Below are 13578 nucleotides of genomic sequence, written 5' to 3'. Positions count from 1 at the left end.
GGTATAAGGTGAAGATACAATTTTATTTCTCAGATGGCTCTTCAGTTACTAGATAGCACTAATGGAATAGTGGCCCTTTGCCCCCGAGGTTTGAGATGCTATCACCGTATCCTACACCAACTTCCTGCATGACTTTGGGTCAATTTCTGGACTCTGCTCTGTTCCCCTTGTGGGACTTCATGGATCAGAACCACAGCAAGTTGTTACTGAGTCCTTGTAATCTGCTTGGTATCTTCCAGCTTTGTGTGCTACTATTGGTGTTCTTTCCCAGAATTTCCTGGGTTTCCTACCAGAATCAACTTGCGTGGCTCAAATATAAATGATAGGACAAAACTATACTTTTCAACCCGATTTTCTTTGTCAGAAACAAAGCCCTAGTGCTGTTCCCGTCAGAACCATGTTAACCTCATCAATCACTTTAGAGAGGCTTCATGACGTCAGATCTTCCTGTCTGAGTATGTGGGACATCCACTTGTTCACACTTTGTTGGTGTCTTGCGGGAGGAAGGGTAATGTTTTATTGGTTATTCGTCTTGATCATTTCTTATTAAACTTATTCCTGTTACCTTGTTTGCTGCTGTAAACAGAGCGGTTTGTCCCTTACAGTCTCTTACCCGCTGTTGTGTGTACAGATGAAAGCTATTGATTTCTGTATATTAACTTGCACCCTATCCCCTTTCTGATTCTCTATTTCTAGCTGTATTCCAATTGGATTCTCCAGAGATTTCCACATATAAATCATAGCACGTTCAATAGCAACACTCTTACTTCTCCGTTCCAATTACTGTATCTCCAATTTCCTTCTCTTCTTGTGCTGGCTAATAACTTCAGCAAATGTTAAGTAAGGAAGTTACCATGGGCATTCTTGCGGTATTCCTGGGCTCAGTGGACACCCCTCTACTGTTTCCCCAGCAAGCATGATGCTAGGGGAGGGTGCATGTGCATATCCCTCTCTACCATGTATGTGAATATACCTGTCTCTGCGTGTGTCTACACCTCTTTCTATATATTATATATGTGTGTGTGTGCCTGTGTGTATACCTCTGCCTACATATGTCTATGTGTGTACATCTCTCTATAACATGCATTTGTGTCTACATCCAACTCTCTATAACATTGTGCATGTGTATGTATCTCTCTATATAACACATATACCTCTATAACATCTGGGTCTGTATACACATCTCTCTATAACGTGTGAGTATATCTATATCTTTATGACGTACATGTGTGTGTGTGTGTACATAGCTATGTAATATATACATATACACGCACGTACATGTAAAATCACATTTAAAGATCCACCTATTTTTTATTGAATTTTTACCAAAAGTAGTTGTTGGATTTTGTAGATGCCTTTTCAGTCTCTGTAATTATAATCGTATTTTTGAATTGCATTTTAATTGAACCCGCTTTTGCATTTCTGGAATAAACCACCCTTGTAGTACTTACTGTATTGCTCTTCTCCTCCAATGCTTGGCGGTTAGACTTTTCAATACCTATAACCGAGGCTACCTGAAGTTTTCCTTCTGCGCGTTCTCAGTCAGGTGGATATAGCAGTAACAGGCATTTCATGATAAAAATCATTTGAAGCCTTTCCTGGTCTTCATACGCTCTGGAACACTTTAAATAGCCTTGAAATTGTCTGCTACTTAAAGTTTGGTACAATTCTCCCACAAAACTAACGGGGCTTGGTGCTTTGCGGGCAGGGGCCTCTGACCACTTCTGTTCGTTCTGTATAACTCAGTATGGTTGTGTCTTCTATGACCATGCATCATGTCGCCCTTCAGAGTAACAGTCACCACAACAGGGGCCACAGCTCAGCACCTGTGTCCCAGAGCACATGGCCTCTGTGGCACCTACAAGTTCCAGAGTTTTCTGTCAGATCAGCTGGAGACTAGGCTCATGTGAAACCTTCTCTTTGCCTGGCTTCTTCCCTCACCCTCTCTGTTTGCATAACTGCCTTCCAAGAGCCTCCAAGAGAACTCAATGAATCACTTCCCAGGAAGCCCAGGCCCCGGCCAGCTTGTAGAGACCCCAAGCACAGAGTTCTCTCCCCTCCCCTTCCCCTGATGACATTCTGTGTGCAGATTTTCATGATATTTATCACATAATACCTTATATTGTAGACATTTCTGTGTCTGAATCATCTCCCCAAATTCATGATAAATCCTTTGAAGAGTAGGACTGTGGCATGTGGCATGGAATGGCACACAGGAGGTGAAGAAGCAAATAGTGTATCTCTAGGGGCACATAACTACACTGAATAAGGCAGAGCCTGGAGTCCAGAGAAGTGAGGATTATTGAAGGGTGAAGGGACAGCAATTTCTGTTTCTACAGCTCCAACTTCCACAGAATCAAGAGAGGAGAATCAGACCGGCCCTCAAGAGAAATGGGGACAAGTCCCAAACCGTCCTCCGTTGCTAAGCTATCGGGCACGTGCACAGACATCTGAAGGTGGAAAAACTAAGGAAACCATTGTAAACGTTACTTTCCATTACTCTAAATACCTGCTTTAATTAAGCTGGGATCTGCAAAGCCATTTCTCCATCAAGCTGGCTCGTCCACAACGGGCTCCACCGGATAACCACCTTTGCTAGAATGCGGCTCCCTGGCAGCTGGCCGGCCTTATCCCCTGGGACGAGGGCCTATTGATCGATGACTCTCGGGTGTCCCCCAAGCGAGTGCCAGGATGCTGCAGGCAGTGGAATGGGAGCAGCTGATCTGGGGGCTGCTTTCAAACATTTCGCCAGTCCTGGGGAAGAAACCACAGGGGGTTAATCGGATCCTATGTTCCCTCTTCTCAGAGCAGCGCAGCTGACTGTGTGACCAGAACAAAAGAAGTGAGCATCCAATTGTTTCCCGAGATGTCCACAAAGCCACATCTCACATGGAGAGGGCCGGCGAGGGCCAGCCTGGCCAGGGCACTGGGCAGTCTGGGGCCACAGAAACGGAGACGGAGGAAGGAAGGAAGGAATAGAATGGACGGACACGCAGAAAGAAACACTGCTGCACCCCATCCATCCATCAGGCAGTCTCGCCTTAACACACAGAGGGCCCCCTGGCCCCCTCCCCACTGCACACACACATGGAGGGCCTCCTCCCCCACTGCACACACAGAGGGCCAGCCTCCTGACCGCAGGGGGATGTGTGGTGCTCCCCCACTCCACATCTTTCCTTCTTTTTTCCTCTCCTGTTTCATTTCAAAAGAAGGACCCACACTTATGGGGCAGGCGCGGGCAGATGTCATCTGGCCTTCAGACTAAGTTCTGAGGGACTCAACAGAGCAATACCACCATCTGCTAACCTGTCGGGTATCTGCTGACCACACGCAGCACAGAATTCAGGACCCCACAAGCTGCAGGTGGGGTCCTTTTTTTTGCTTAACAGGTGGATCTGGCTTATGGTTTCCTGACACCATCTTCCCATGCAGCACCTGGAAATCAGATTTGTTACTAACTCAGGAAAACTGACTGGATTGTCGCAGGTGACCCATCCAATTACACGGACTCTCCGGGGAGACCCTTCTTGAAATATTTTATGGCAATTCTGACTCCTGAAGGAATTCACCATCTACATGAAGAGAAAATAGGGCTACATTCGTGGACCCATAAGCCTATTAGGTCAGTGCATTGAGCAGCCGAGCTTCACTGAACCAGGAATACCCACTGTGTGACCTACTGAAGGGGAGGCACAAGCCACCTGCGTGGGGCCAGCAGCTGGCTCCCCCCCCCCCTGCCTCCGAGCCCCCACGACACCCCAGGCCCATATGGACTGAAGGCGCAGCTTCAGTACAAGGGAGGAAGTCACAACGTTTATTACTCACAGATCTCAGCAGCCTAGGTGCAGGGGGCACAGGGGACACAAGGGTATAGAGTGTGCAGGGGGCACAGGGGTACTGGGGGTGCAGGGGGAACGGGGTGGGGGGTACAGAGAGAGCAGGGGGCACAGGGGGTGCAGGGGGTACAGAGGTACAGGGAGCCGGGGGTGCAGGGGGCACAGGGCAAGGGCCTCCTCCACCCGGGGCACAGCCACGGGAGACACAGACAGCGGGTACCAGCACCCCTTCCTCACAAGGTCACTCACTTTCCTCAGCTCCACTCCGACGGGGAGCGTGGGGGGCGAATCGGGAGCGGGATCCGGCTGTGCAGTCAGGACAACAAACTCGGCCTGTGGTCTTCCAGGGCTCCCCTAAATGCAGGTGACCCACATCACTTGTGAAAACGGGAGTGTGGGGTTCGTTCTTAAGGTTTCTTTGGTTTTGTTCCCCGTTCTTGCAGAGAATGTCGTTGGGACTGTGGTCAGAACGAGCACTGTCCTGAGACGGTTAAATCAAGGAGCCTCCACTGTGGGAATGACCCATCCGCTCCCGGCCTCAGGAGGCCCCCGCAAGGCCCCTCACCTGCGCAGGGACGGGGAGGGGGAGGGGGGGAGGGGCGGGGAGACGGTGCCGGGGCCCCTCGGGACCCCCGCCAGCCCCTCACCCGCGCAGGGACGGGGGGAGGGGGGCCAGAGCTTCACACACACTCCCCCCCGCCACGGAGTTCCTGTCTGTGCTGCGGCTCTTTACGAACAACAGCCTGGTGGCGCCCAAACAGGACACTCACCATTTGCACGCCGTCTGTGACCGCGGCCTCGCGCTTGGCGCTCAGGTCCCGCGGCTTCCACGTGGCTCCTGAACTGCGGCGGCGAAGCGAGGCCGCGCCGGTGGGGGACGGGGTGGCTCCCACTTCCGCGCCGGGCCGGAGAGGGGGCGGCCCCACCGCACACCCCAGGTCCCCGGCCCTGAAATGCCACGGTCACCGGGGGCCTCGGGGCCCAGGGCGCCGGGCACGTGACGCAGGCACGCGCCCGCCCCGCGGGCCCCGGTCGCGGCGGCCCCACGCGGGGAGCTGGCGCGGACGGTCGCTCGGGGTCAGCGTGCGCGGGTGCGTCGTCCGCCCCGCCCCCGCCCCCGCCTGGCTCCCGGCGCCACCCCCCACCCCGGCAGGTGCTCGACACGCCCGCACCAGCCAATCCCAGCCCGCGCGGCGGGGCGCGCGGGGCGGGTTTCCGGGCGTCAGCGGCGGGGGGCGAGGGGGGCCTCTGGGCGCGGCCAGGCCACGTGCTCCGGGCCCGGCCCTCGAAGCGTCGCGGCCGCCAGAGTGGGGAGCCCCTCCGCGTCCGTCCGGAGTCGGCAGGGGCACGCTCGGGCGCCCCCGCGGGTCTCGATTTGGGAAGTAAGGAGTTCTCGGGGCGGAGCTTTCTGCGGGCCGGGTGGGCCCGAGACCCCAGGCACCTGTCGTGAAGTGCGGCCCCCGTACCCGGCCCGCGGTGTGGTGCCCGTTCACACGGGACTTCCAGGCCGGGGCCGCCAGGGTCCCATGAGGGGAGGGCGGCCTCGCTCCTGCACGGGGGTCTGACGGGAGGGGTCTGATGGGGGGGATCTGACGGGGGGGGGGTCTGACGGAGGTCTGACGGGGGTCCGATGGGGGGTCTGACGGACGTCTGATGGGGGATCTGATGGAGGGGGTCTGACGGGGGTTCTGGTGGGGTCCGATGGGGGTCCGATGGGGGATCTGACGGGAAGGGGGGTTCTGACGGAGGGGGTCCGATGGGGGTCTGATGCCCTCTCTGTCCCCCAGGCTTGGACGTCAGGCAGGCACAGGTCATCGTCCTGTCCTCGGGCACCAAGTGCATCAGCGGCGAGCACATCAACGACCAGGGGCTGGTGGTCAATGACTGCCACGCGGAGATCGTGGCCCGGAGGGCGCTGGTCCACTTCCTGTACGCACAGCTGGAGCTTCACCTCAGGTAAGCGGCGACCCCAGGGACGGGCCTGTGTGGACAGCCGTCTGCCCACAGCACATTGTGACCCAGACGGTGCGTCCGCTGAGCGCTGGCCAGCCTGAAATGCCAGGCCGCCTTCTCCTCTGGCCTCCCTCCTGGGGCACCTGCTCGCCCACGGGTGGCTGCAGCAGATGGTCTGCAAGGTGCACGTGCCCCGCCTGCCCACACGTACAAACACGCCCGGTAACAGGCTTATCCCCCCAGTCATGGGGACTGTCCAGGCCCAAGCGGCCGCCACAGAACACCACAGGCTCCCAATCACTCGCAGCTCTCGCTGGACGTCCAGGATTCAAGGGGCAGCAGGTCTGGTGTCTGATGAGACGCTGCACCCTGGGTCACAGGCGGTGTCTTCTCCTGTGTCCTCCTCACGTGTGGAAGGGGCGAGGGGGCGCCCTGGGGTCTCCTTCATAAGGACACTAATCCCATCATGGGGGCCCCACCTCATGGCCTCCTCCCCTCCCAGAGGCCCCACGTGCTGACACTGACATCCTGGGGTGCAGGACTCCAACATATTAAGTTGGGGGACACAGACGTCCAGCCTCTAGCAAGGTGGTCGCCAAAGGGCAGTGTCTCCACGCGACTACAGCACCCCACAGACCCAGCCACAGGCATCTGGAGTGGTGCCCTCTTGAGGCCGGACACACGGCTGGGGGCACAGAACAGAACTGCTGTCACTGGGTCCCCCTTCCCCATTTCACTGCCACCTGCTCTAGACGCAGTAGGCAGAGGGCCACGAGAAAGACATGGGGAAATAAGACACAAAATAAGATGCAAAGGCATCGGCCCAATGGGCGCCTTTCCTGTTGGTTCATAATGAGTGACGAGGACCCTCTCTCTGACCCTAGCAAGCGGCGGGAGGACTCAGAGCACTCGATATTCGAACGGTCCAAGGACGGCGGCTACCGGCTGCGGGACAACGTGCTGTTCCATCTCTACGTGAGCACGTCCCCCTGTGGAGATGCCAGGCTGCACTCACCCTACGAGATCACGGCCGACCGTAAGACACAGCCCCCTCCCCTCCGCCAGCCCCCGGGCTGGGCTTTCTGCGCTGAGCATGCTCACTCGTGTGGCCTGGCTGCCCCCTCAGCCTCCAAACCCTCGTGTGAATCGCCCACATCACTGAGAGCAGGGTGGCTTGAAAAGCTAAAATTAGCTATTTAAATTTTTTTTTTCAACGTTTATTTATTTTTGGGACAGAGAGAGACAGAGCATGAACGGGGGAGGGGCAGAGAGAGAGGGAGACACAGAATCGGAAAGAGGCTCCAGGCTCCGAGCCATCAGCCCAGAGCCCGACGCGGGGCTCGAACTCACGGACCGCGAGATCATGACCTGGCTGAAGTCGGACGCTTAACCGACTGCGCCACCCAGGCGCCCCTAAAATTAGCTATTTAATTGCTATGGTTCTCTGCCTCATTTCAGTTGATCAGCGGCCCCTGCCCGCTCTGCACAAGAGAGGGGAGGAGATGGGGAGAGAATTACGCAGAGAAAGAGCAGGTCCAGGTGGCTTTGCTCACCTGTGTTTGCAGCTTTGCAGAGAATAACGCTGAGCGTGTTTATTTATGTGTAACTAAGCCAGCAGTGGGTGTCGCCCCGGGTAGCAAACCCCGGTGTGAGCGCTGCGCACCCAACAGAGGGGACGCTGTGTTCTGGAGTGCGGGGACACAGCCGGCCTCTCCTGTGTGGGTCTGATGACATCAGCATCTCGGGAAGAGTGTTCAGCTGCTCCAGAGTGCCAGTAAATTCTCTTCCTGATATTATTCGTGCGTGCAACATGTACCGTGCGTGCATGCACCCCCACACATGCACACACGTGCACATGCACACACAGACCCCTCCCAAAAGCAGCACCAGGCAGACCGTCTGAGGCAGGCAGTGAAATTAGACGCGTATATTATGAGGTATCTGGTCCCAGTAAAGATGCTGACTCATCCCGGGAAATCTTCAGTTGAGGTGCAGCAGACGAGACACGCGTAGGGAAGGTTTATTTTTGGCATCTGATTTCCCCCACGGAAGGCTGCGTTTGTGTTCTAATTGCCAGTGGAAGGACAGAGAAGCACTTTCTGAATGCCCAGGCTTTGCTGAGATAAAGCAGGTGCAGAGGAAGAGCACTTTTGAGAAACCCTACGTGTACTGAACTTAACCTAGTTCTCTAACACGGATTGCAGCCTGTCCAGAAAGATCCATTCCCCTTTCCTCCAGATTTGCTCCAAGACCCTCACTCTCCCCTGTGGAGAGTGGTCGGGGAGATCCCCATAGTGTGGCTCTGAGTAAGTGTCACCCCTCTCTTCCCCCATGATTGCTGGAACCCAACAGCACAGCTGGGGTGGATTAGAAACAACAGGCATTGGCTGCCCACAATCTGGGGACGGGGAGTGCAGGACCCAGTGTCTGGGGGAGCCGCTGTATCCTCACGTGGGTGGGGAGGTACGGGGTCTCTGCGGGGGCTCCCTCCCAAGGGCAGTGATCACATCAGGGGGGCCCTCATGGCCTCATCACCCCCAGAGTTCCCTCCTCTTGACTCCATCCCCTTGGGGCTGGGGCTTCAACACAAGAGTTGGTCCAAGTTGTGTGTCCAACACAAACGTCCAGCCCAGAGCCACACCCTATGGAAAGCAAATGCAACTGAGAGTCAGGATAAGGGAGCTCCCCAAATATAGAGGCCTTTCGGGGAGCTTCCCCGGGAGCTGGCAGGTGACAGCAGGCGCCCCCCCCCACCAAGGGTAGAGCAGGGACCCTTCACTGTCACATATCCCAGAGAAAGGAGGAGAAACAACATGGAACAGATTCATTTTTCCTGGAGGGTTCATCAAGCTGGATCTCCAGGAGACCGGCTTCCTGTATAAAACTGTGAACTGTGCTCCATTAGACAGCTGCTTAGAACTGTCTTTCCATTTGCTCCCGAAAGTCTGGCATCATGAAGACCCAGGAGCCCTGAGGTCTGGGAGGAGAGGCCTGGCAGAATGTTCAGGGCCGGCCCTAATTTACCTAATTTACCCACTTCCTCCTGAGGCCGGCATGGCCAAGTGGGGACACCCTGAGACCCACTGTGTCCCCCTGCCTCTCTGCGCCCAGCACCCACCGCAGCCTCCCAGCTCCCCCCCCCCCCCCCCCCCCCCCCCCCCCCCCCCCCCCCCGCCCCGGTTCCAACTTGCAAAACCAGTGGTTCAGAAAAACAAACAAATACATCCTCAGATGCACCCTGGGGCTCACTTCCTGACACAGATGTCTTTTATTTCTTGGTGCTTTTAGAAGTGGCAGGTGCTGCTAGGAAGAAAATAGAGCATCTTCCTCACATTTTTACCGCAGATATGCCAGGCAGGAACGAGCTGCTGCTGGGGCTTATTTAAAAAAAATTTTTTTAACGTTTATTTATTAGTGAGAGAGAGACAGAGCACGAGTGGGGCAGGGGCAGAGAGAGAGGGAGACACAATCTAAAGCAGGCTCCAGGCTCTGAGCTGTCAGCACAGAGCTCGACGCAGGGCTCAAACTCATGAACCGTGAGATCATGACCTGAGCCGAAGTTGGACACTCAACCACCTAAGCCACCTAGGTGCAGGGGTTATTTAGACCGCAGCCTCTGGCACTTCCTCCCCAGGACCACCGAGGAGGGGCTGTCGGCAAGTCTGGACTCAGACTCCCAGCCAGAGCACACATCACCTCCCTGCACTCTCAGCAAAGCCAACACTGGCTCCTGCCAACCCCGCATGGAAGGGCTTCCCAGGGAACCTGCAGCCATCGCCCAGTGCAGGCCTTTGCTTCAGAAGGAGGGCGCACAGGGGAGATGTGGGCAACTGGGTCTCTGCTCTCAGGGGCTCTTGCCAGGGAGCCAGTGGGGACAAGTCCCTGCAGGATGTGCAGGCCTGTGGGGCCATCCACTCCCAGAAGTCAGTGCCTCTACCTCCAACAGGTAACCCTGGAGAATCCAGCCCGGCTCCATGTTCCTAAACGGAGCTCTGGAATCACAGCCCCAAAGGTGCATGGACACAGATGTGCTGGGTCCACCCGTGCCCAGGAGCCCCAGCACTGGAGCTGAGACCTCCCCAGGCCCTCCACACCTTCCCCGCCTGCTGCCCACCACATCCCCGCGTTTGTCCTCAGCCTCCTCTGCTCGGCAGGAAGCGACAGTGCTCCGGGCTCTCCGCCCCCACACACACGCACAAGACACGTGCGCACACACAGGGACACCCATGTGAACACACACATCTCGACAGGAGTGTGATGCATCAGGAGCTGTAATCACACCTGAATCACATACTGAGTCTAAGAGAAAGTTCTGGACACAGCTGCTGACATCATTCCCCTTCGTCTAAAGAGTGCAGTGTGGCAAGGAAGTTCTGTAGAGAGGTCTGGACAGCCAGTAAGCCAGTGTCACATGCCGCAAGGCCCGGCAGAGAACCGAATCTGACCTGGTGTTTCCAAGAGCAAGTGCCACAGAGCGATGGTGGCCATCCACCCACGATGCCTGGCCCTGTTGTCTCAGGGGCTCTAATGGGTCCATGACTCCCTGACCCCGAAGTCCCTAAGGCCCTGTCCATGTCTCAGACAACACTGAGCCCTGTGCTGTGAAGCAGCCTCACCTCCCTCAGACGCCTGCAGCTCAAAAAATTCTAAATTCCCCAGTTTTATTTTTTTCCTCAAAAATATTCATCTAGATAGATCATAATTCTTCCTTCCTGGAGTCTTTAAAAGTGAAATCAAAACCAATCGGTCTGAAATGTTTGCAAGGCGTGTTGCCTGCCAGCAGGCGAACTGTTTCCAAACCCGGCTTCTCTATCGGGATCACCTGGGGAGTCTCACAAATGTGGCTTCCTGCCACCACTCTTCCTAAGATTCTGGTGTATTCAGGGTAGAGTGGGGAACTTTTAAAACCTCCCCAGTGTTCTGAGAATCTGACGTGTTTCCAGCAACAGGACTCAAAATCCCCTAGCAGCCTCCTGCCCAGATTGGGTCTGCATGCAAAAGGGGTCTCCCAGAGTCTCTGCAGGGGCCAGGCTGGCGTGGAGGGCAGGTGGACAAGGCTCTTACCAGTAGGGATGAGCCTATGCTATGACGGTCATTGGTCTTGGCGACCCAGAGCAACTCCATTCATTCCCCAAGGGCAGAGCCACAAGGGTGATGTCATGTCCTGAATGGCTGTGGGCAGAGCTGGGCTGGCCCCAGCTGGCTGTGAGGGGAGCCTCCATAGACAAGATCCAGGGCCCTTCACTGCGGCTGAGCAACCACCATCCTCCTGACTCACCAACATCATTAATGCAAATGCCTTTCATGGTGCATCTTTTAAATAACCTGGGAAACTCAGTTCTTACTGCCATTTTCCAAGATTTAACCGCGTAAATTCTCCCCTCCATCTTCCCCCAAATGCTATGACAAAGGGCATGACTGCATCATATCTCACGAGCACGTACTAAATGCCAGTATGTTCTAAGCCTGCTCCATTGATTGTACCTAGGGGAGTTCAAGAGATTAAACCAAAATCACATACAAAGTCTGGAAGTCTAAAGCACATTCCTGAAAGCCCTATCTTCAGGTTTCTGCCCACTGAGTCACAGACGTGTGCAACATATGACAATATCGGTGCACCATAGAAAAAAACACATTCAGATGACCTCATAACTGACCACCATCACGATCACCGCTGTGTCACATAAGACAAAGGACACCCACATGACTACACGACGGATGATGCAGACACTATTACAATAAATACTGGATCTCACCGTAGGTGTACCTTATGGGATACATACACCTTTTAAAGATGATGTAGAAATTAAAAGTTTATCTGTTGCTTAGAAATACTGTCTTCCATTCCTACTCCTTTCTCCCCCATTTCTGGCTCTCTTTCTGCCAACGGCATTGCAGCAGCCATGTCTCGCTCTTTAGACACAGCTGTGCTCCCTAGGTGGGCTCCTTCAATTGCCATTGATCTCTGCTTTCTTTCCAGTCTCTCCTAAAAATTAAACATTCACTTGAAAACCCTATAAAGCATATGACAATCCTTACTTTATCTTGACATCCATCTTCACAGGTAAGGGCTTGAGATTGATAAATGCCATAATGAAGAGTCTGAGGACTTAGAGTACTAGCAGCAGATTAGAACATTCCTATAGATTTGGGGGTATCTGCATGCACAAGGCAGGCAGGGTCTCAACACTGCACACCCCCAGGGTCTCCTGGGTGCACTACGCCACAGCCCATGCAGATCCAGTCCATGCAGCCTCTGGCTGGACTGCTGTTTTGTTCTGCTTCAAGTGCCAACTTTAGCTCTCTCTCCCCGCTCACAATAAGGCAAGAAGGAACTGGAGGAAGTGGGCTCACCAACACTCAGAGCACCCCCTGCCCCCAGGATGGATCACGCTCATCAGGGAGCATGCTGGGGAAGGCAGCCCGAGACACAGCACTTCCAAAAATAAACACTTTTCAGGAGTGCCTCATGCACCTGGCTCTTTAGGCAAAATTAATCCACCTGAGAACTTTGAGTTAACTCCTACAAACCAATTGTTGACTGAAGCCAGGACTCCCTGTTGTCAGGGCATTAACGGACCATAAAGTCTACTGCATGGAAAGTCAGTTGTGCAGAAGCAGAGGGTAAGAATTTAGAAAAGCCTTACAATATATCAGGCAACTTCCAAAGTCTGAAAAATTACACAACAGTTGGAGCACCGAGAGAACGACAAGGACACTATAATTAATACAAAGAGAGGAGCAGAAAGTACCATATTCCCTGAGAAAATATCCCCATCTTAGGGGGATATGACAAGCTCTATGACACTGTGGTAAACTGTGGGAACTGAGGTGTATTGGTCCTCCACTCTCCCAGTGCTGCCTGCCACAGGAAGTCGATGAGATAAGTAAGACCCCACCTGGGCAGTGTAAAGAGTCAGGTCAAAGCAAATGTTTGCTCGAGCGTCTTGAGTCATATGAATGATTTGATGTTCATTTTACCATCGTCACCATTACTGTCATCATCTCTGTCATTATATCATCTTCTACATCATCGTCATCATCATGTCTCCTCATCACCATTACCATCGTCACCATCACCCTCATAATCACCACCATTGTCATCATCACCATCATCGACATCACCATCCTGACCACCATTATAATCACCATCATCACCATCATCATCATCACCACCATTATCCTCATGTCCATCATCACCACGATCATCACCATTACCATCATCACCATCATCATCATCACCATCATCACCATCGTCATCATCACCACTGTCACCATCACCATCACTATCATCACCATCATCCTCATCTCCATCATCACTATCACCGTCATCACCACCATCATCATCACCACCACCGTTGTCATCATCGCCATCATCACTACCATCACCATCAACACCACCATCATCACCACTGTCACCATCACCCTCATCACCACCACCATCACCCTCATCTCCATCATCACTATCACCATCATCACCACCATCGTCATCACCACCATTGTCATCATCACCATCATCACTACCATCACCATCATCACCACTCACCATCACCACCACCATCATCACCATCTCCATCATCACTATCACCATCATCATCACCATTACCATCATCACCAGCATCACCATTACCATCATTACCATATCCATCATCACCATCACCATCATCATCATCATCATGACCACCAGCATCACCATTACCATCATCATCATCACCATCACTGCCATGATGATCATCACTATCACCACCAGAGTCATTGTCATCATCTGATTTCCTAGTGCCATTGAAAG

At 54.0% G+C, this 13578-nt stretch overlaps 1 protein-coding gene across 1 annotated transcript in view; it reads left to right on the top strand.

The window, feature by feature from the left end:
* The window catches only part of ADARB2 (adenosine deaminase RNA specific B2 (inactive)), a 422811-nt gene that overhangs the window by 367747 nt on the left and 41486 nt on the right, over positions 1-13578 (top strand). Inside the window, exons 5-6 of the mRNA XM_043563430.1 lie at positions 5624-5792; positions 6674-6825. Of these exons, the coding sequence (XP_043419365.1) occupies positions 5624-5792; positions 6674-6825 (321 nt within the window). The remainder of the gene's footprint in view (positions 1-5623; positions 5793-6673; positions 6826-13578) is intronic.

This window comes from Prionailurus bengalensis, chromosome B4 (assembly GCF_016509475.1).
Source record: "Prionailurus bengalensis isolate Pbe53 chromosome B4, Fcat_Pben_1.1_paternal_pri, whole genome shotgun sequence".
In the NCBI taxonomy this organism is placed as follows: domain Eukaryota; kingdom Metazoa; phylum Chordata; class Mammalia; order Carnivora; family Felidae; genus Prionailurus; species Prionailurus bengalensis.
The sequence above is the reverse complement of the archived record's forward strand: the minus strand, read 5'-3'. Positions and strand labels throughout refer to the sequence as shown.